The sequence below is a fragment of the Lithobates pipiens genome, unplaced genomic scaffold, assembly GCF_037356315.1.
Source record: "Lithobates pipiens isolate NorthernLeopardFrog02 unplaced genomic scaffold, aLitPip1_a1.2 Scaffold_28, whole genome shotgun sequence".
NCBI lineage: Eukaryota > Metazoa > Chordata > Amphibia > Anura > Ranidae > Lithobates > Lithobates pipiens.
The window spans coordinates 230157067-230181181 of NW_027507789.1; the positions used below are offsets into that span (position 1 = coordinate 230157067).

General features: G+C 49.0%; 1 protein-coding gene across 1 annotated transcript in view; it reads left to right on the top strand.

Moving 5' to 3' along the window:
- Positions 1-21648, top strand: part of RHOT1 (ras homolog family member T1) — a 42038-nt gene extending 20390 nt beyond the window's left edge. The window contains 6 exon segments of the mRNA XM_077460704.1: positions 243-326; positions 485-604; positions 745-947; positions 5974-6096; positions 16673-16816; positions 20264-21648. Of these exon segments, the coding sequence (XP_077316830.1) occupies positions 243-326; positions 485-604; positions 745-947; positions 5974-6096; positions 16673-16816; positions 20264-20381 (792 nt within the window). The 3' untranslated portion in view covers positions 20382-21648.
- Positions 21649-24115: the final 2467 nt, after the last annotated feature.

The window sequence follows — 24115 nt, forward strand, 5'->3', positions numbered from 1 at the left end:
CTCTCTATGGTGCGCCGTTATAGTGCCTCTCTATGGTGCGCCGTTATAGTGCCTCTCTATGGTGCGCCGTTATAGTGCATTGATATAGTGTGATGTTATAGTGCCTCTCTATGGTGCGCCGTTATAGTGCCTCTCTATGGTGCGCCGTTATAGTGCCTCTCTATGGTGCGCCGTTATAGTGCATTGATATAGTGTGACGTTATGGTGCATCTCTGACATCTGCCGCTGTTCTCCTCACACAGAAACAGAAGAGTATCCGGCCGGAACACAAGTCCTACTATGCAATAAACACGGTCTATGTGTACGGACAGGAGAAGTATCTGCTGGTAGGTCCCGTCATACAAATCTCTCCCCTGTAGGTATAGATTCCCCTGACGCAGCATTGTCACCGGTCCCTGCAGGACATACAATGACACAATCTGGGAGTGTGGATTGGGTGTGTATGGTGTGTCCTCCTCACATTTCCTTCCTTGTCATCTTTCAGCTGCACCATCTCACCGAGTGCGAAGGTTTATCTCCTGCCGATACCGTCTGTGACGTCGCCTGTCTGGTCTATGACATCACTGACCCCAAGTCCTTTGAATACTGTGCCAGGATATTTAAGGTTAGACAATTGTGTTGTCTATTGTATTCCCCCCATACACCCCATTAGAAGAGTCCTAAATAAAGGAGATAATCCTGCCCGGGATCATATAGAAGTCTATAGAGAAGCGGTGTAACTAACGGGCCCCCCTCTTCCTGCAGCAACATTTCATGGACAGCCGGACGCCCTGCCTCATTGTTGCAGCCAAATCTGACCTGCCGGAAGTGAAGCAGGAGAGCAGCATTTCCCCCGCTGACTTCTGTAAAAAGCACAAGATGCCTCCACCTCAAGCCTTCACCTGTAACACGGCGGACAGCCCCAGCAGAGACATCTTCATCAAGATGACCACCATGTCCATGTATCCGTGAGTAGCCGAGCCCTCTCACCTCCTGCCCACCATGGCGGCCTGTATACTATCTATATACTAATGACTTATCCATCATGTGACAGCAGTGCTGCCTTTTTTTCATACTGTCATGTGACCATAGGATGGTTGCCCCGCCCTTTGTCAGAGTTGCATTGTCTGCATGTCTGTGTGACCCCGTCTTGTCTTGTCTCCCTTCCACCATGTGACCTAAGCGTGGCTGTCATCCTCATTGTGATGTGACCTGACCTCCGCATGGCTTTTGTCCTCGCTGTCATGTGACCTGAGTACAGCTGTCCTCAGTCATGTGACCGGATTATGACTGTCCTCCTCGCTGTGATGTGGCCGGATTATGACTGTCCTCCTCGCTGTGATGTGGCCGGATTATGACTGTCCTCCTCGCTGTCATGTGGCCGGATTATGACTGTCCTCCTCGCTGTCATGTGGCCGGATTATGACTGTCCTCCTCGCTGTCATGTGGCCGGATTATGACTGTCCTCCTCGCTGTGATGTGGCCGGATTATGACTGTCCTCCTCGCTGTGATGTGACCGGGTTATGACTGTCCTCCTCGCTGTGATGTGACCGGATTATGACTGTCCTCCTCGCTGTGATGTGGCCGGATTATGACTGTCCTCCTCGCTGTCATGTGGCCGGATTATGACTGCCCTCCTCGCTGTCATGTGGCCGGATTATGACTGTCCTCCTCGCTGTGATGTGGCCGGATTATGACTGTCCTCCTCGCTGTGATGTGACCGGGTTATGACTGTCCTCCTCGCTGTGATGTGGCCGGATTATGACTGTCCTCCTCGCTGTGATGTGACCGGGTTATGACTGTCGTCCTCGCTGTGATGTGACCGGGTTATGACTGTCCTCCTCGCTGTGATGTGACCGGATTATGACTGTCCTCCTCGCTGTGATGTGACCGGGTTATGACTGTCCTCCTCGCTGTGATGTGACCGGGTTATGACTGTCCTCCTCGCTGTGATGTGACCGGGTTATGACTGTCTTCCTCGCTGTGATGTGACCGGATTATTACTGTCCTCCTCGCTGTGATGTGGCCGGATTATGACTGTCCTCCTCGCTGTCATGTGACCGGATTATGACTGTCCTCCTCGCTGTGATGTGACCGGATTATGACTGTCCTCCTCGCTGTGATGTGACCGGATTATGACTGTCCTCCTCGCTGTGATGTGGCCGGATTATGACTGTCCTCCTCGCTGTCATGTGACCTGAGCTCAGCTGTCCTCACTGTCATGTGGCCACAGCATGTTTATGTACCCCATGTGCGCCTTTCCTTTACACAATTTCCTCATGTGTACCCTGCAGAGAATGCATAGGTCTCCCTGTATGTGATCACATGACAAAGCGGAGAGTCTTACAGCCGCCATGATCACTAGAATTGGGGATGTTCCTGCACTGGTCTCTCTATGTCACTAATATACCCCTGTCCCTGAGCAGTGCACCCGCTGACCCTGGTCCAGAGAAGAGGTTTGAGCTGGAGAATGGCAGAGCTCATGTCTGGGGATTGTGAATCAGAAGCTGCCTGTGTGCTCCTCCTAGGAATCATGGACTGTCTGTGGTACTATCGGCAACCAATCAGAGGGCTGATTCCTAGGAGGAGCACACAGGCAGCTTCTGAGCCATGCTGTCTTCTCTTTTCTGTGCAGGGTTATGAGATGGAATGGAATGTTCTGCCTCTTTCATTAAAGGATGGGATCCTCTAACATTTATCAGTCAGTGCAGAGAGATGTTCAGGGGTAACAGGTTTTGCTCCTTCTTGTTGCATCAGGTGGATGCTCCCCTCCCCCCCCCCCCCCCCCCCCTCCTACCCGTCCCATCAGGTGGATGCCCCCCCCCCCCCCCCCTCCCCGTCAGGTGGACGCTCCCTGTCCCGTCAGGTGGAGGCTACCCCCCCCCCCCTCCTTCCCGTCCCGTCAGGTGGAGGCTACCCCCCCCCCCCTCCTTCCCGTCCCGTCAGGTGGAGGCTACCCCCCCTCCCTCCATCCCCTCCCTCCTTCCCGTCCTGTCAGGTGGACGCTTCCCCCCACCCCCCCCCCCCATCCCGTCCTGTGACTCTGTGCCTTGTGTTGTGTGCCTGTTCCCGTGTACACTGAGGTCTTATGGGGGAGGTGGTGGTTGCTCCCTCCATTCGGTTCCAGCAGTGGCTGAATTCTGAGTGAATCCCCATACTGGTGACATGTGCTTGCAGCTTTTTGCACATCTCTGGCAATGGAGCAGCTAATGGAAAATCTTTTCCCAGCAACCTTTGCAGTGAGCATGACAGAGCAGGATTGTGCAAAAGCTTCTTCTACCCGGCTGTGCTGTGCTGTATACTGTGTGCCTTACCTTGTGTGTGACGTATATATCTGAGCCCCTTCTACCACAGGGACCCTACGGAGGTCTATGGTCTGTAGTTCTCTTATATGATGGAAGACGCTCCTTGTATCTTATAATCAGAAGATAGGAGTGTCTGTCCTATGATCCTAGTAGATGCTATAGCGAGGGGCACCCTATACAGGTCTATAGCCTGTAGTTCTATTATATGAAGGGAGATCCTCCTTATATATTACAATCCCACTTCCAAAAAAGTTGGGGCGCTGTGCAAAATCTCTATAGAAACAGAATGCAATAACCTGCAAATCTCATATTTTATTCACAATAGAAAACGTATCAAATGTTTAAACTGAGAAAATGGACTGAAGCAAACAATCAGGTAAGTGTGATTGTGGAATTGATGGCGGCAGCATGTCTCAAACGTTGGTTCAAGGCAGCAAATAGCTGGAAAAGTAAGTGATGCTAACAATGAGGAGCTGGAAGATCATTTTGCCATATAATTAAAGAGCTGGGAACCCTGGGCAGAGAGACGGCGCGTCCCCATGGGTCAAGTTCCAGGGCTCAGGTAAGTAAATCGGTCACTGGCAGGTGCTTTTTCACCTTAAAGCGGTAGTTAACCCGCACATTTTTTTTTTTTTTTTTTCTGACCTGCAAAGCAAAAGGCATAATGAGCTAGTATGCACCGCATACTAGCTCATTATGAAATACTTACCTTAGAACGAGGCCCCGACATCCGGCCCGATCCACGCCGAGGGAGCTGACATGCTCCCTCGGCGTTTCTTCCGGGTATCGCGGCTCCGGCGCTGTGAGTGGCCGGAGCCGCGATATCGTCACTCCCGCGCATGCGCGCGGGAGATTTCAGTCCGGCCGCTGCCGGATTTTGACGGCGAGAAACCCCTTGTGCGCATGCGCCGCTGCAGTCAGCGGCGCATACCGAGGGGAATATCTCCTAAACCGTACAGGTTTAGGAGATATTTTTTTTACCTACAGGTAAGCCTTATTATAGGCTTACCTGTAGGTAAAAGTTAAAAAAGTGGGTATACAACCACTTTAATGCATAGGATGCATTAAGGTGAAAAAAAACACGTAGCTTTACCACCCCCTTAATATTGGATGGCGGTAATCTTCGGGCCCTCAGACGGCACTGCATTAAAACAGTCATGATTGTGCAATGGACATCACTGCATGGGCTAAGGAATACTTCCATGAATCACTGTTTGTGAACATTGCTTGCTGTGCCATCCAAAAATACGAGGTTTCAATGTTTTTAATTTAAAGGTTCTTCACAAAGGGTAGAAAAATACCATCATGGATATTTGAGTAATTTACACAATCCGAAGTGCTCATATATCATTCAAAGGAAGGGGGGTAGAAGGCATATAGCCCAAAGACCCACGTTGGCTGAAGAGTTTTCCCTCAAAATTGCCACTCCCAGACATACCTGAGGCACTTAGTTGCGAGCATATGAGGTTGTGCACAAACATCATTGATACAGTAACGATAACTAACAAAGAGCAAATGGTCTGTTACAAAGTGAAAAACTGTTCTGTGGGCCAAAGCTCATTATAAATGGTCTGTTTCAAAGTGGAAAACTGTTCTGTGGTCAGAAGAATCAAAATTTGACATTCTTTTTGGCAACCATGGGTGCCACATCTTCCAAACTAAAGAGGAGAGGATGTTTCCAGCTTCTTATCAGTGCTCAGTTCAGAAGCCGGTATGGGGGGCATTAGTATGTATGGACTGGGCAGCTTGTACATCTGGAAAGGCACCATCAATGCTGGAAGATATATCCAAGTATTGGAGCAGCATATGATTCCATCCAGATGGCAGCTTTTTTCAGGGAAGCCCTTGCATATTTCAGCAGGACAATGCTAAACCGCATACTGCATCTATGACACCAGCATGGCTTCCTAGTAGAAGAGTGCAGGGGGCTTCACTGGATGCCTGCAGTCCAGACCTTTCACAAATTGAAACAAATAATATGACATGAGACCCAGGAGTGTTGAGCAGTTAGAATCTCTATATGAGGCAAGAATGGGACAACATTCCTCTCCCAAATCTCCAGCAACTGTTCTCCTTCAGTTCTCTGACCTTTACAGAGTGTTGGGAGAAGAGGGGGGGCTACACTGAGCTAAACATGGCCCCGCCCCAACTTTTTTGAGACTTGTTGCTGCCATCAGTGTCACAATGACCTGATTTCTTTTCCCTTAAAATGGTAAATTTTCTCAGTTTAAACATCTGACATGTTGTCTATTTTCTATTGTGAACAAAATTATGAGATTTACAGATCATTACATCTTGTTTTTATGTAGATTTTACACAGCGCCCCGACTTCTTCTTTTTTTTTTTTTTTTTTGCAATTTAAGGTTGTATAAACAGGGGACCCTATACAGGCCTATAGGTTATAGTTCTGTTATATGATAGGGGGTTCTCCTAGATCTTGTAATGAGGGGACCCTATACAGGTCTATAGGTTGTAGTTCTATTATATGATGGGAGGTGGTCCTTATATCTTATAATCAGAGGGATCTATGATTTTTGGACAGGAATATTGATCACATGACACGTTGCGTGTTTTCCATGGCGGGGGATGTGTAGGGGGTGTGTCCTGTGTCAGCGCAGTGCTCATGTACTCATGTATGTGGTAGGTGTACACAGGATCTGACCCTTTATCTTCTGTGTGTCTCCGCAGTCACGCCCGGTTACGCTGCCTCTGTACCTGCAATAGGTGTACGTTCTGCCTGTGTCAGAATCTGCTCCACTCTGACCTCCTCCAGGCCGTAAAGAACAAACTCTTCACCGCCGTTGTTAACAGGTCTTTCATTTTATTCTCTGCCTGCACACGGCGCTCTAACACTAAAGCATGTGATATATACATCTATCTATAGAAGTCACATTGCCCTAACACACTAATGTCAGCTTAGTTGTGTGGTACAAAGTGCTGACAATCTAATACACTAATATACTTATTACAGAGAGCGTGTATGTGTCATTGTCCAGCCTGGGGTGAGAGGACAGGAATGTATGCCTATATACGCTCTGTACAGGTATATATGACATGGATGGTTGGATACGCTCTGTACAGGTATATATGACATGGATGGTTGGATACGCTCTGTACAGGTGTAGATGACATGGATGGTTGGATGCGCTCTGTACAGGTGTAGATGACATGGATGGTTGGATACGCTCTGTACAGGTGTATATGATATGGATGGTTGGATACGCTCTGTACAGGTGTATATGACACGGATGGTTGGATGCGCTCTGTACAGGTGTAGATGACATGGATGGTTGGATACGCTCTGTACAGGTGTATATGATATGGATGGTTGGATACGCTCTGTACAGGTGTATATGACACGGATGGTTGGATACGCTCTGTACAGGTGTAGATGACATGGATGGTTGGATACGCTCTGTACAGGTGTATATGACATGGATGGTTGGATACGCTCTGTACAGGTGTATATGATATGGATGGTTGGATACGCTCTGTACAGGTGTATATGACACGGATGGTTGGATACGCTCTGTACAGGTGTAGATGACATGGTTGGTTGGATACGCTCTGTACAGGTGTATATGACACGGATGGTTGGATACGCTCTGTACAGGTGTAGATGACACGGATGGTTGGATACGCTCTGTACAGGTGTATATGACACGGATGGTTGGATACGCTCTGTACAGGTGTAGATGACATGGTTGGTTGGATACGCTCTGTACAGGTGTATATGACACGGATGGTTGGATACGCTCTGTACAGGTGTAGATGACACGGATGGTTGGATACGCTCTGTACAGGTGTATATGACATGGATGGTTGGATACGCTCTGTACAGGTGTATATGACACGGATGGTTGGATGCGCTCTGTACAGGTGTATATGACATGGATGGTTGGATACGCTCTGTACAGGTGTAGATGACATGGATGGTAGTATACGCTCTGTACAGGTGTAGATGACATGGATGGTAGTATACGCTCTGTACAGGTGTATATGACATGGATGGTTGGATGCGCTCTGTACAGGTGTATATGACATGGATGGTTGGATACGCTCTGTACAGGTGTAGATGACATGGATGGTAGTATACGCTCTGTACAGGTGTAGATGACATGGATGGTAGTATACGCTCTGTACAGGTGTAGATGACATGGATGGTTGGATGCGCTCTGTACAGGTGTAGATGACATGGATGGTTGGATACGCTCTGTACAGGTGTATATGACATGGATGGTTGGATACGCTCTGTACAGGTGTAGATGACATGGATGGTTGGATACGCTCTGTACAGGTGTAGATGACATGGATGGTTGGATACGCTCTGTACAGGTGTATATGACATGGATGGTTGGATGCGCTCTGTACAGGTGTAGATGACATGGTTGGTTGGATACGCTCTGTACAGGTGTAGATGACATGGATGGTTGGATGCGCTCTGTACAGGTGTAGATGACATGGTTGGTTGGATACGCTCTGTACAGGTGTATATGACATGGATGGTTGGATGCGCTCTGTACAGGTGTAGATGACACGGATGGTTGGATACGCTCTGTACAGGTGTATATGACACGGATGGTTGGATACGCTCTGTACAGGTGTAGATGACATGGATGGTTGGATACGCTCTGTACAGGTGTATATGACATGGATGGTTGGATACGCTCTGTACAGGTGTATATGATATGGATGGTTGGATACGCTCTGTACAGGTGTATATGACACGGATGGTTGGATACGCTCTGTACAGGTGTAGATGACATGGTTGGTTGGATACGCTCTGTACAGGTGTATATGACACGGATGGTTGGATACGCTCTGTACAGGTGTAGATGACACGGATGGTTGGATACGCTCTGTACAGGTGTATATGACACGGATGGTTGGATACGCTCTGTACAGGTGTAGATGACATGGTTGGTTGGATACGCTCTGTACAGGTGTATATGACACGGATGGTTGGATGCGCTCTGTACAGGTGTATATGACATGGATGGTTGGATACGCTCTGTACAGGTGTAGATAACATGGATGGTAGTATACGCTCTGTACAGGTGTAGATGACATGGATGGTAGTATACGCTCTGTACAGGTGTATATGACATGGATGGTTGGATGCGCTCTGTACAGGTGTATATGACATGGATGGTTGGATACGCTCTGTACAGGTGTAGATGACATGGATGGTAGTATACGCTCTGTACAGGTGTAGATGACATGGATGGTAGTATACGCTCTGTACAGGTGTAGATGACATGGATGGTTGGATGCGCTCTGTACAGGTGTAGATGACATGGATGGTTGGATACGCTCTGTACAGGTGTATATGACATGGATGGTTGGATACGCTCTGTACAGGTGTAGATAACATGGATGGTAGTATACGCTCTGTACAGGTGTAGATGACATGGATGGTAGTATACGCTCTGTACAGGTGTATATGACATGGATGGTTGGATGCGCTCTGTACAGGTGTATATGACATGGATGGTTGGATACGCTCTGTACAGGTGTAGATGACATGGATGGTAGTATACGCTCTGTACAGGTGTAGATGACATGGATGGTAGTATACGCTCTGTACAGGTGTAGATGACATGGATGGTTGGATGCGCTCTGTACAGGTGTAGATGACATGGATGGTTGGATACGCTCTGTACAGGTGTATATGACATGGATGGTTGGATACGCTCTGTACAGGTGTAGATGACATGGATGGTTGGATACGCTCTGTACAGGTGTAGATGACATGGATGGTTGGATACGCTCTGTACAGGTGTATATGACATGGATGGTTGGATGCGCTCTGTACAGGTGTAGATGACATGGTTGGTTGGATACGCTCTGTACAGGTGTATATGACATGGATGGTTGGATGCGCTCTGTACAGGTGTAGATGACATGGTTGGTTGGATACGCTCTGTACAGGTGTATATGACATGGATGGTTGGATGCGCTCTGTACAGGTGTAGATGACACGGATGGTTGGATACGCTCTGTACAGGTGTATATGACATGGATGGTTGGATACGCTCTGTACAGGTGTATATGACATGGATGGTTGGATACGCTCTGTACAGGTGTATATGACATGGATGGTTGGATACGCTCTGTACAGGTGTATATGACATGGATGGTTGGATACGCTCTCTACAGGTGTATATGACATGGATGGTTGGATACGCTCTGTACAGGTGTATATGACATGGATGGTTGGATACGCTCTGTACAGGTGTATATGACATGGATGGTTGGATACGCTCTGTACAGGTGTATATGACATGGATGGTTGGATACGCTCTGTACAGGTGTATATGACATGGATGGTTGGATACGCTCTGTACAGGTGTATATGACATGGATGGTTGGATACGCTCTGTACAGGTGTATATGACATGGATGGTTGGATACGCTCTGTATAGGTGTATATGACATGGATGGTTGGATACGCTCTGTATAGGTGTATATGACATGGATGGTTGGATACGCTCTGTACAGGTATATATGACATGGATGGTTGGATACGCTCTGTATAGGTGTATATGACATGGATGGTAGTATACGCTCTGTACAGGTGTATATGACATGGATGGTTGGATACGCTCTGTATAGGTGTATATGACACGGATGGTTGGATACGCTCTGTACAGGTGTATATGACATGGATGGTTGGATACGCTCTGTACAGGTGTATATGACATGGATGGTTGGATACGCTCTGTATAGGTGTATATGACATGGATGGTTGGATACGCTCTGTATAGGTGTATATGACATGGATGGTTGGATACGCTCTGTACAGGTGTATATGACATGGATGGTTGGATACGCTCTGTATAGGTGTATATGACATGGATGGTAGTATACGCTCTGTACAGGTGTATATGACATGGATGGTAGTATACGCTCTGTATAGGTGTATATGATATGGATGGTAGTATACGCTCTGTACAGTTGTAGAGCACATCCCTTTCTGTAATGGACGTCCGGAGGTAGAAATGCCCTCCGGGTGCTCTCTGTAATTTACACGACTCGTCTGACGATCATCAATGTATACATGAAGGGCTCGGGGGAAGGTATTTCCCGGCACACAGCTGTCTTCCTGGCAGGGATCACATGGGAGGGGCGGTTCTCCAGCCTGTAATGTATGGGAATGTGTCTGGTGAATAGAATCTCTTGTTATAGAACTTGTGTGCGTTTCATTGAAAGGCCCAGGAATTCAGTGACTGTTGGGGGTTATACTGTCATCTATAAGGATGACCCCCGGCGTGTTCGCAGCTCCACGTGTCGCCAGGAAGCTGACACTCCGCCGCGCTAATCACAGGCAGTGAGGCACTGTGCAGCCGCGGATCAGGAAATGTCTCACTGCCTGTGATTTAGCGCTGCGGAGTGTCAGCTTCCTGGCGGCACGTGGCGCTGCGAACACGCCGGGGTCATCCTCAATCATCTACAGGAGGACACTGGTAAAAAAAACAGGGACCAGCGTGGTATAACCCCTCCCACTCCTAGCATGCCTTCAGTTTTATTACTAGTGTCCTGGGAGGATGGATGCCTTCTAGGCTGCTAAGAAAACCGTTTTTATTTTATTTGAAATAAAGATTCTTTTGATTCTTTGCTTGAGCTGAGCTCTTTATGTATCTGAATCGGTGTATCCTCAACAGACGCTTTGAAAGGTGTTCCTGGACTGGACCGCCAATCACAGGTCTTACCTTGATTCTGACCTTGGGGCACTGAATCGCGGCACTTTCCAGACCTAAGCATTCAGGTAAAGGTTACCCGTGGAGCACTTTTCAGGTCCAGAGCTGTGACCTAACCTCAGATGTGACCATCAGGACTCACCATGTTGGGTGTTCCCAGGTTGTTGGTTTACCTCACAGTGTTAATGTTGAGGGGACTGAGTCCCTCAACATTGTCATCTGCTAGGTAGAGTGCTCCATGCTGTTCTTGGCAGCCGGCGTTGAAGAAGCTCTTTCCCGCCGTTGCTCCTGATAGTAAGTGATGTGGATTATTCTCAGGAGGTTCGTTTCCTCCTCCCACCCCCCCCCCCCCCCCCCCCCCCCCCCCCCCGTGTACAGTGACCTCCTGAACATCTCCTGCTACCAGCAGCTTGTTTGGCCTTTGTACCATGAGCTACGTTGTCCCTGCTTTGTAGTTCAACACCTCGGATCCGAGATGCACAAGGAGCAGTCATGCTGTACTGCTTCCCACCAGCCCCCCATCTAATAGTGGTCTAGAGGCTGATTGCCATGCACCCATTGCACGGCCTAAGAGCCTCACCATGTTTTCCTTTGCTTGAGTCCCTGCCATCCTAAGACAAGTGTAGCCCCCAAGGACTACCAACACCTTTCTGGTGCACCCCCTGTTCCCAGCCATCTTTCATGGGTACAGGGTATCTTTTTGGAGCTGCTTCGGACACCCTCATTAAGGAGGTCACCTGGGGTAAAATGTCTCATCTGTCCCAGCAGAAGAAACCAATACCTTGGGGGTGGGAACATTCATCCACTTATCAGGGGCCAAGAAGAGTTCATGTTGATATTTCGGGCCTCAACCGCCAGAGCCAAACCTAAGCCAGGCACCCAGTTTAACCATAAACCTTGGGCTTCCAGACCCCCCCCCCCCCCCCCCAACCTGCATAAAATCTCCTTCATGAAGGGGAGCCTCCATTTTCTCACAATGGGGGGGATGTCTGTTGGCCTTTGAGGATATCTGAACAGCCAGCATCTCAGATACTTTAGTGTTGGAAACAGTTTCTACAGACTATAAGCTAGAACTTTGTTTCCACGCCCCTCTTTGATGTGCCTTCCTGGGGGAGTGATCCCTTCACCCCTCCCCCCTCGGAGGTGCTGCAGGACCTGTGTCGTAGGGGGGGGATTTGGATCTCCTATCCAGGTTCAATAACAAACTAGTCAGATTTGTCTCCAGGTACAGGATTCTTCTGGAAGCAGTCAGTGTTCTGGTGGCTCCTTGGAATTCTCTCCTGATCCTGATTGAAATAGAGGGCATTTGTGTGATCCTCATAGATCAGGACTGGCCCAGTTTATTATGTTACTTCAATCAAGTTTTGAGACACATCCTAATCTGTGATCCCCAGATACTGAAGGTTAGGAATTCTACTTTCCATAAAGTCTACCATCACATCCACAGTGACTCCATAGGATCTGAATTTAGTTATCTCAGCGTTTCAAGAAATGTCATTTGAACTGGTCCCGTATTTTCCCTCTTTCCACCCTCATGCACAAGACTGCATTCCTTGTTGCCGTTCCGTCTGCAAAGTTTGTGTGCAGACTCGTGGCTTTACCCTGTAAAGAATCCTTCCTGGTCTTGCACAGGGAGAGGGTGGTGCTAAGGCCCAGAACTTGCTTTATTTCTAAGGTCAGACTTTGACCTCAACCAGAAAATTGTTCTTCCATTTATTTGTCTGACTCCATTTAACCAGAGAAAGATCTCCCTCCATTGCCTGGATATAGTTTGTGCTGTGCAGGTCTGCTTGACCCTCTCTTTGCTGAACCTACTTCTCAGTCCACTATTTCTCGGTGGCTCAAAGTATCATCAATTCTTGGGGCCCCTTTCCTTTTAAGGTGCACTCTACTAGATCTGTAAGTTCTTCTTGGGCTTTTGGGCCCCTATCAGCTGTTTCCCAGGTTTGCCAGGCTGATTCTTGGTCTTCTATTTACATGTTCCCTGAGCTCTACCAGGTGGATGTCCAGGCCTCCTGATACCAGCTTTGAGTGTAAGGTCCTTCCCGTGGAGGTCCTAATTTGATACCAGCTTTGGGTGGAAGGTCCTTATGGTGGAGGTCCAGGTCTCCTTTGATATCGGCTTTGGGTGGAAGGTCCTTCAGGTGGATATCCAGACCTCCTCTAATGTCAGATTCAGGTGGATGTCCAGACCTCCTCCAGTGCCAACTTTGGGTGGAAGGTCCATCAGGTAGATGTCCAAGCCTCCCCTGATACCAGCTTTGGGTGGGAGGTCATTCAGGCAGATCTAGTGTTTTTTTTTTTTTTGATGTGGGGGGGCTGCTAGCATTTTGTTGTTTCCCAGACCTGTTGCACTACTTTTGGGACTCCCACCAGAATTTCTTTGTTCCTCAATGAACACTAAAGAGTATAGAATTCTTGTACTTGCTGTAAACTGTCTTGTAGTTCATTGGGGAACACTGGTCCCTCTACTGTGTCTTGCTTTTCCACCAAACTAAAGCATGCTGGGAGTAGGGATTATACCAAGCTGATCATTGTATTTTTGGTTTGCCAGTGTCCAAATTCTCATGTAGGCGACAGTATAAACCAACAGTTATCGGATTCCTGCGTCCCTAAATGTACTACAACAAATGTATTTTACGGTAAGTCCAAAGATCCAATTTTTGAGTTTGTCCCACTGTTTAGAAGGGCTTCACCTATAATGAAATGGAATCATGCTGCTGGTTTTGGATTCTCCACCCACCAGACCTGAGGAGGTCCCCCTCACACCGCTCTGCTCTGTGCTCAGCCTGTGATTGCAGCACAGCAGGGTAATAAAACAAGTGTGGGGCAGATAGATCTGGGGTGGGGGCGGGATGTAGGCACCTGCCCAGAAAGTTTATACTTCCAGACCATCTCCAGCCTAAACAGTTTTTGTGTTGGGTGGAGTGTGCATGGGTTGAAAGCCTTGATTCCCTGGATCCCCCCCCCCCCCCCTCCGTTCCTGTTATGATGTCCCAACGAGGATCTCCAAACTACGGTCCTCCAGCTGTTGCAGAACTACATGTCCCATGAGGCATAGCAAGACTCTGACAATCACACAAATGACTAGGCATGATGAGAAATGTAGTTCCTGAACAACTGGAGGGCCATAGTTTGGAGACCCCTGTGACCTAGAAAGAGTCATGAAGTAAGCGGGTTCCCTGCACCCATGTTAGTTCCTGTTTGTATTGCACACATGGGGGACCCCAATCCCCACCCCCACTCCCTATACTGCTCACATCCCCTCATTGTTTTCTTGCCCAGAATCCTCTGCTCCACCTGTGTTCAGTTCCTGTGTCTCTCTTCTCTCCCGGCAGGGGTTCCCTTCAGTTTGTCTGGGCAACTGTCACTGTCCTGCTGCTGCACCACGTCTCCCCTCTAACCTTCAACTAACCGTCCCTTCGCCATTCCCCTCCACCCCCACCTTTCCCAATCCTTGTCTGCCTGCTGTATGATCAATGCTGATGTCACAACTGCTCCTGCTTTGTAATTGGTTACCCTCAGTCCCTGTCAGGGAGCTGCTGGTTTTTACTTGCATTAAAGGTGCGTATTCTAGGTCAGTGATGGAGAACCTCGGCACACCGGATGTTTTGGAACTACATTTCCAATGCTGCTCAACTACACTGCAGAGTGCATGAGCATCATGGGAAATGTAGTTCCAAAACATGTGGGGTGCCGAGGTTCTCCATCACTGTTCTAGGTCATCCTGCTTGCTGCCTCTAGAAGGCATGTGTGTCCTGTGTAATTGGCAATTATTGAAGGAAGGATGTGGATGACAGCCCTGGAATCTGCAGCTTTTAAACCAAGTCAGGGATGACATTCCCTGTTTGTCCTGACCGATGCCCTCCTATAGTCTGATCAGGAATGGAGGACCAGGGTCTGCCTGGTGATTGTGTCACCACCTCGCACTGTGTTGTATAATCGCTCTAATAGCTGACATAGAGGTCCCCTGGGGGCCACTCATTCTGTATTCACCGTGCTCCAGGAGGTGGAGGCACTTCCCCCTTCCTGATCATGTCCTAATGAGCTTATTGTTTTCTGGGATCCCCAGAGGTCACCAGTATCACAATGCTGTACACGGTGTCACCCCTTAGATCTGTGCCTATATTCTGCAGGGCTCAGGGTTTCCACCATCACTAAATTCCCTACAGAAATCTTCTTTATTCATTATATTTTATGATTGAAGTGTGAATAGATACTGTCGTGTCCCTTCAGGTCACTGCTGGGTATTACCCTGGTGTTACAGCTTTATCCTTGTGTTGGGTCTTTTTCCGCCTCGCGTTGGGTCTTTTTCCTCCTCGCGTTGGGTCTTTTTCCTCCTCGCGTTGGGTCTTTTTCCTCCTCGCGTTGGGTCTTTTTCCGCCTCGCGTTGGGTCTTTTTCCGCCTCGCGTTGGGTCTTTTTCCACCTCGCGTTGGGTCTTTTTCCGCCTCGCGTTGGGTCTTTTTCCGCCTCGCGTTGGGTCTTTTTCCGCCTCGCGTTGGGTCTTTTTCCGCCTCGCGTTGGGTCTTTTTCCGCCTCGCGTTGGGTCTTTTTCCGCCTCGCGTTGGGTCTTTTTCCGCCTCGCGTTGGGTCTTTTTCCGCCTCGCGTTGGGTCTTTTTCCGCCTCGCGTTTGGGTCTTTTTCCGCCTCGCGTTGGGTCTTTTTCCGCCTCGCGTTGGGTCTTTTTCCGCCTCGCGTTGGGTCTTTTTCCGCCTCGCGTTGGGTCTTTTTCCGCCTCGCGTTGGGTCTTTTTCCGCCTCGCGTTGGGTCTTTTTCCGCCTCGCGTTGGGTCTTTTTCCGCCTCGCGTTGGGTCTTTAGACTATTCTCCAGTATGGTGCTGTCCTCCGGTAGTAGTCAGTCTGTAGCGTGTAATGGTCAGCTGTAGCTGTTCTGTAATTGTAAAAGAATTTAGCTGTGCATGCAAGAACTAATTCTCCCTACTGACCGCACCTGCCCCTCCCACTTTTTGGAGTGTAATTTGGAGGTTTGCTGACATAGTGGAGCACAGATTGGTAGTTCTTCTATAGGGGTGGCTGTGTTTGTGAGGTTTGGATTCTCTGGGTCGGTGTTTTATAAGCGGTCTCGGGTGTACAGTGAGCTATAGATTATTTTCTATATAACACAGGCTGCATACTGTGACTTGGGGGAATATTGGGGGCACAATGTGTCCCAGAGTCTCCAAACCTGTCATGGCAATAACTTCTGGGTGCGTTCAACGTGCTGGGGCAGCCTGCTGGGGGTGCGATTAATAGACTTTGACTCCAAGTGTAGGCCCAACGTTCAACCACGTTTCTGACGAGGGCTGCAAGTCAGAGTGCCTTCATTATTTATTATCTGTCTGGCTGTGTGCACAGGCTCTTCAGGTATCAGTTGTGCCCAGTGGAGAATGTAGAGTGGTATGTCCAGTACCAGTCTCTGTATATGGGGTAGATGATTGTAGATACTGTTGTGCCCCTTCCACACCTCAGATCCTTAGACCCCCGTGGGGGGTGGGGATTGGTTTATCTCGGAAAGTTAGAGTGACACCACAAATTCCCAGGCAACGCTGGGTATGGGTAACATTCAGGAACCGGATGCTCACTGGCAGGCCACAATCCAGCACGTTGAACGCAGGATGTATTGTCAGGGTGGGGTTGCTTCTGAGCCGTCCCTGATCCTGTTCCCCGTCCCCGTGTGTGTACAAGGTTGAGAGCCTGGCTAGATGTGTTGGGGGAGTCTCTGATTACAGATGCAGATAGCAGCCTGGGACACCAAGTCCACCCCGTCTCCCACATGGAATATTCTATCTTCATGGACACCTCTGCTGACCCAGCGCTAGCCCCTGCCAGGTACCTGCCACGTGTGCCCTCTAAGGGGTGTATCCTGCTGAGTACTAACCCTAGAAATACTGCCTCTGCTGAAACCCATACTAAACCACGCATGCTCTGATCCCCTGAGGATTGGCTCCTGAATGTCCGAATATTCCTGGTATCGGGCAGCTGTGCTAATAATATGTGTGGAGGAGCGATAGAGCTGCTTACGGTAGTCACCAGTCCTTCCACCTCTGTCCTGATTCCTTGGAGGAGTCGGAGTATTTAGGCCGATGTCCGGGTGGACGGTCATTCCTAGGAGATCCTCCTCAGTCATTGGCCCTCAGAAGTCATCAGACAATGACGAGACATCAGTGCCATTTACACCACATGTGATGGCCTCCCTGTCCTCACTAAGGTGGTACTAAAACACAACCGTGTTCACTGCGGACTGTTATCAGATCGTGACCCGTGTCAGAACAAGAAGAGTAGAGAGGCATCCTACATTTCCTCCTCCATCTCTTTCCATCCACCCCCCAATATAGAAGCATGGCCGGACTTATTTGCTATGCATAGAGTTTTTCTGCTTTTGTTGTGTCTTGCAGTCAATAAGTAATACTTCATATTCCCATCGCACACATTCCCGGATGAGCTCTCAAGTTTGAGTGCTGCAGCAACAACCAGCTGGATACGGGTTCAGGTCCCAATGAAGATATTTGCCAGCCCACCATGGAACGACGTAAATGGCGTCCAAACGGATAATTTATTGCATGATCACAACACAAGGAGAGTGCAGCGTTTCGGAGTCACGCAGGACCCCTTCGTCAGGCATGTGATGTCACGTACCCGACAAAGGGGTCTGGTGTGACTCCGAAACTTGGCACTCTACTTGTGATCATGCAATAAATTATCAGTTTGGACGCTATTGACGTCGTTCCATGGTGCGCTGGCAAATATCTTCATTGCAGTCAATAACTCTCACAGACAGTCCTTGCATGGAATGACTCTAGATTGCCATGTTCCTCTCTGAGACGAGAATGGTGCAGAGTGTTTGCTATACAGTATCTGACAAAAGTAAGTACACCCGTCACATTTGTTGTAAATCTTTTCTTCTCTCTTTTCATGTGACAACACTGAAGAAATGACACTTGTCTACAATGTAAAGTAGTGAGTGTACAGCTTGTATAACAGTGTAAATTTCCTGTCCCCTCAAAATAACTCAACACACAGCCATTAATGTCTAAACCGCTGGCAACAAAAGTCAGTACACCCCTAAGTGAAAATCTCCAAATTGGGCCCAATTAGCCATTTTCCCTCCCTGGTGTCATGTGACTCGTTAGTGTTACAAGGTCTCATGTGTGAATGGGGAGCAAGTGTGGTAAATTTGGTGTTATCGCTCTCACTCTCTCATACTGGTCACTGGAAGTACAACATGGCACCTCATAGCAAAGAACTCTCTGAGGATCTGAAGATAAGAATTGTTGCTCTACATAAAGATGGCCTCGGCTATAAGAAGATTGCCAAGACCCTAAAACTGATCTGCAGCACGGTGGCCAAGACCATACAGCGGTATAACAGGACAGGTTCCCCTCAGAACAGGCCTCGCCATGGTCCACCAAAGAAGTTGAGGTCACGTGCTCAGCGTCATATCCAGAGGTTGTCTTTGGGAAATAGACATATGAGTGCTGCCAGCATTGCTGCAGAGGTTGTAGGGGTGGGGGGGGTCAGCCTGTCAGTGCTCAGACCATACGCCGCACACTGCATCAAATTGGTCTGCATGGCTGTCATCCCAGAAGGAAGACTCTTCTAAAGATGATGCACAAGAAAGACCACAAACAGTTTGCTGAAGACAAGCAGACTAAGGAGATGGATTACTGGAACCATGTCCTGTGGTCTGATGAGACCAAGATAAATGTATTTGGTGTCAGATGGTGTCAGGCGTGTGTGGGGGCAACCAGGTGAGGAGGACAAAGACAAGTGTGTCTTGTCTACAGTCAGGCATGGTGGTGGGGGTGTCATGGTCTGGGGCTGCATGAGTGCTGCCGGCACTGGGGGGCTACAGATCATTGAGGGGACCATGAATGCCAACATGTACTGTGACATACTGAAGCAGAGCATGATCCCCTCCCTTCAGAGACTGGACCGCAGGGCAGTATTCCAACATGATAACCACCCCAAACACACCTCCAACACCACCACTGCCTTGCTAAAGAAGCTGAGGGTAAAGGTGATGGACTGGCCAAGCATGTCTCCAGACCTCAACCCTATTGATCATCTGTGGGGGATCCCCAGAGGGAAGGTGGAGGAGGGGAAGGTCTCCAACATCCACCAGCTCCGTGATGTCATCATGGGGGAGGGGAAGATGACTCCAGTGGTGACCTGTGAAGCTCTGGTGACCTCCATGCCCAAGAGGGTGAAGGCAGAGCTGGAAAATAATGGCGGCCACACAAAATATTGACCCTTTGGGCCCAATTTGGACACTTTCCCTTAGGGGTGTACTGACTTTTGTTGCCAGCGGTTTAGACATTAATGGCTGTGTGTTGAGTTATTTTGAGGGGACAGGAAATTTACACTGTTATACAAGCTGTACACTCACTACTTTACATTGTAGACAAGTGTCATTTCTTCAGTGTTGTCACATGAAAAGACAGAAGACATGTCACTGAGGGGTGTACTTACTTTTGTGAGCTACTGTATCTCCATGTGTCAGTGATGGTAAAACTTGGCACGCCAGATGTTTTGGAACTACATTACCCCCGATCCTTATGCACTCTGCGGCGTAGTGGAGCATCATGGGAAATGTAGTTCCATAACCTCTGGGATGCCGTATGTTGTCCATATTATTGTCCCTGCTGACGTTCAGCACGTTGGTGGTCCTGGCCTCGTAGATGGCTGCTCAGTATTTCCCAGCTTCTGTCACGTCGTTCATTTTCCACAATGAAAGATATTGGATGGTAGGAGGCATGGTGTGTGTGTCACAGCCGGGTTGATGTACAGAGGACGGCTGTGGGTAGAATGAGTCCCGTCCTTCTTTAGGAACTCCCAATACAGAACATTGTGACAAACTCACAAAACACGACTTGGGGGGAGGGGGGTCTGATGATGGAGCCGCCTTCCCCTCCATATCTTCTATTCCTTTACCAGTACTTACCTCTGCTCTTACCACCTACAGCACTTCTGATCATCAGGGACCAAAAGCCTAAAATTGAATTATTGTACTGCATACATTTCCCATAAAGGTCGTCCTACCAGAAGGACTTACCTTCTATACCGTGCGAGGGGTGGTCTCTTCCTCCGGGGTGTGAGGTTGGTTCTGTCACACGGGGTTTCGGGTCAGAATACACAGAATTGTGAGTTTGCCCCTTGCTCCTCGCGGGTGATGTGGGGTGAGGACTAGTCTCTGTTAACAATGGTGGTCTTCTTCTCCTTTTCCCTGGACACAGAGTAACCACTTCTTTTATTTTCTGTTTTCTCCCCCCGTCGCAGGCACATGTCACAAGCCGAACTGAAAGGTTCCACGTTTTGGTTACGAGCAAGTTTTGGTGCCACAGTGTTTGCCGTCCTGGGATTTGCCATGTACAGAGCTTTGCTAAAACAGCGATAATCCAACACAGACTGCCCCCTCCCCCCCTCCTGTGCTTCTTCCTGACGCCAAACAAGCCCCGCCCTCTTTCCCGTGTACATTATAACGCCATATAACCCTCGCTCAGCTATTTATATTATTATTCTTCATAATGATCACTACATCTGGTTCTAAAGTTCAGCGTTTCGGCAGTATTAAATCCCACCACACTGGTGTGGACGGGGACACCTCTGATGGAGATGTTAGTATTACTGTATGGCGGCAGAGGTTGGGAAGAGGGAACGGTATGTGGCCATCTGGAGAGGACCCCACCACCACCTGTGTTTCAATGTAAAGGATTATCGACGACCGGATCAAATGCAGACTGAAATCTGTTGACTTCATTTGGCGTTTTCTCGTGGGACGCTGGCAAGTGCCAAAGACAGAGAAATCCAATGAGTGGCTCACCCAACGTGACCTACATGACCCAACGTGACCCAACATGACCAACCACGAGAAGGTTTCTCCCCCCCGGGCTCATAACAAGCCATTGTGTTCTTGAGATCCTTCCTGGCTGCGTGGTCACACAGTGTTTGTGTAGCAGAACCATCACCCTGTATATAATGTATATATCGTCCCAGCTGCCTTCCTACTTGCCTTGAATCCCGGGCAAGCCCCCAATACTTTTCTTGTGTGAATGAACCGACTTCCATCCCCCCGAATAACCTTCCTCCAACAACTGCGGTGGAGTCAAGTTGCGTCCATCGGAATGTCAAGAGAAAATTTCCTCGCTATTTTTTTAAGAGTGCATGTAGTCGGCTCAATCGATCGCTCCCTTAGCCAAGCGTTGAGGAACGGAATGGAGACCCCAATGACCTCCAATACTGCCCTGTATTACCCTGTACTGCCCAGTACTGCCCTGTATTACCCAGTACTGCCCTGTATTACCTGACTGAAGACTTGTCTTACATTGTGCGCTTCTTATTTATTTGAATTTTATTCTGTTCTACAACCCGAAGTCCGATGCCGGTGACCGGCATCCTTTTTTAGTTTCAGAATAAATCTCCTCCACGTTCATTTCCCTGGTTATCTACACACTTATGTTCGGGGCACATCCTATTTTATTTCCTTTTTATTCTGTGACGTCACAGCAATCCGCCGGAACTAGAGGTGAAACCGCCTCACGCTCCCTCGCCGGGGCAACACGAGTCACCACAACAACAACACAATATTAATCCCAGAGTTATTTTTTTTTTTTATCACCAATCTTTGTGTGGATTTCATTAAAAAACAAAACAAAAAAAAGAGACCCCGTGTAGCTGGACTGTGCCTTGTCTGTTATTTGCGTGCTGGGAGTGCCTGTCGTATGTCCGTGACGTGAGGTGTGTTCTCAGAGTCTGTGACGTGAGGCGTGTTCTCCGAGTCTGTGACGTGAGGCGTGTTCTCCGAGTCTGTGACGTGAGGCGTGTTCTCCGAGTCTGTGACGTGAGGCGTGTTCTCCGAGTCTGTGACGTGAGGCGTGTTCTCCGAGTCTGTGACGTGAGGCGTGTTCTCCGAGTCTGTGACGTGAGGCGTGTTCTCCGAGTCTGTGACGTGAGGCGTGTTCTCCAAGTCTGTGACGTGAGGCGTGTTCTCTGAATCCGTGAAATGAGGCGTGTTCTCCGAGTGTGTGACGTGGGGCACGTGATCCGAGTCTGTGACGTGGGGCATGTTCGCGGGGCGCGTTCTCAGTCTGTGACGCTGGGCAAGTTTTCCGAGTCGGGGGCGGGTTCTCAGAGTCTGTAACGCGGGGCGCATTTTCCGTGTCTGGGGCGTGTTCTGGGTCCGTGACGCGGGGCGCGCTCTGCGAGTCGGGGGCGCGTTCTGCGAGTCCGTGACGCGGGGCACGTTTTCCGAGTCGGGGGTGCGTTCTCCGAGTCTGTGACGTGGGGCGTGTTCTCCGAGTCTGTGACGCTGGGCGCGTTTTCCGAGTCAGGGGTGGGTTCTCCAAGTCGGCGGCACGTTCTCCGAGTCCGTGACGCGGGGCGCGTTTCACGAGTCAGGGGCGGGTTCTCCAAGTCGGCGGCGTGTTCTCCGAGTCCGTGACGCGGGGCGCATTTTCCGAGTCGGGGGTGCGTTCTCCGAGTCTGTGACGTGGGGGTGCATTATCTGAGTGTGACCAGCGGCGGTGGAGATGTTTCAGTACTCGCCCTCGAATGACCGTTCTGTAAATGTGGTGGCCGGATGTAGAGGATGTAACAGACAACCAGTCATGAATGGGGCAATATTTGTTTATAATAGCCAACAGTGGCATTTCTTAAAGTGGTTGAAAAGGCTGAAGGTTTTTTACACTTCTGTTTGCTGCCCCCCCCCCCCCCCCCATACTCACCTGAGCCTCCTCTCAATCCAGCGATGTGCACGAGAGCCTTGGCTGTCCTGGGACTGCCTTTCCTCATTGGCGGAGACAGCAGCGGGAGCCATTGGCTCCTAATACTGTCAATTACAGCCAGTGAGCCAATGAGGGGACTGGGGCCAATCCACAGCTTTGTGTCTTATGGATACACACAGCAGGGATTGGGAGCAAACACTCACCAGTGCCCCCATAGCTAGTGGCTTGCTATTGGGGGGACTGGTCAAGGGGGAGGAGCACCAGCGGAGGACCCGAGGAGGAGGATCGAGGCATCACTGTGCAAAACCCTTATAGAGCAGGTATTTAAAAAAAAAAAAAAAAAGCGGAACCTTTAATTTTTTTTTCATTTTGGATAGAGTAAGGGAGGGTTATAACCCCTGTCAGGTGTCCCATTGGTGAGATTTCAAAATAGCCGAAACAGGAAGTGAGAGAAAATCCCTCCATAGTGGGAAAGTACCTGTGTGTAACCAGAACTAGTGTCCCCTTAGGAAGATTTCCTCTCTAGTGGATTTCTGATGTCAACCCCTAATTTGGGATTTTCTTTTACTTTCACTTGTGATAACTGTAAACAGGACAAATAGAGAGGGTGAATCTCCCTAATGGGGACACAGACAGAAATAAAAACCTGACAGAGGTTCTAATACCCCCCACTCCATCCAACACTAAAAAAAAAAGTTTTTCCCTTGGTTACACTTTAAATGTCTTGTGTTGCTGTACTACCTTTATGAAATATTTCTCAATTGTGTTCAGCAATCGGATGTCATTCCTCTTGTTAATTTTCTAGTTTGTGTTTGTATATCTGGTGAGTCGTCATACCAGAGGGGGGAGTCATCGTACCTGAGGGGATTGGAGTAGCTCTGGTGATTCGTCATACAGGAGGGGATTAGAGTAGCTCTGGTGATTCGTCATACAGGAGGGGATTGGAGTAGCTCTGGTGAGTCGTCTTACCGGAGGGGATTGGAGTAGCTCTGGTGAGTTGTCGTACTGGAGGGGATTGGAGTAGCTCTGGTGATTAGTCGTACAGGAGGGGATTGGAGTAGCTCTGGGGAGTCATCATACCAGAGGGGATTGGAGTAGCTCTGGGGAGTCATCATACCAGAGGGGATTGGAGTAGCTCTGGGGAGTCATCGTACCTGAGGGGATTGGAGTAGCTCTGGTGATTCGTCATACAGGAGGGGATTGGAGTAGCTCTGGTGATTCGTCATACAGGAGGGGATTGGAGTAGCTCTGGTGATTCGTCATACAGGAGGGGATTGGAGTAGCTCTGGTGAGTCGTCGTACAGGAGGGGATTGGAGTAGCTCTGGTGATTCGTCATACAGGAGGGGATTAGAGTAGCTCTGGTGATTCGTCATACAGGAGGGGATTGGAGTAGCTCTGGTGAGTCGT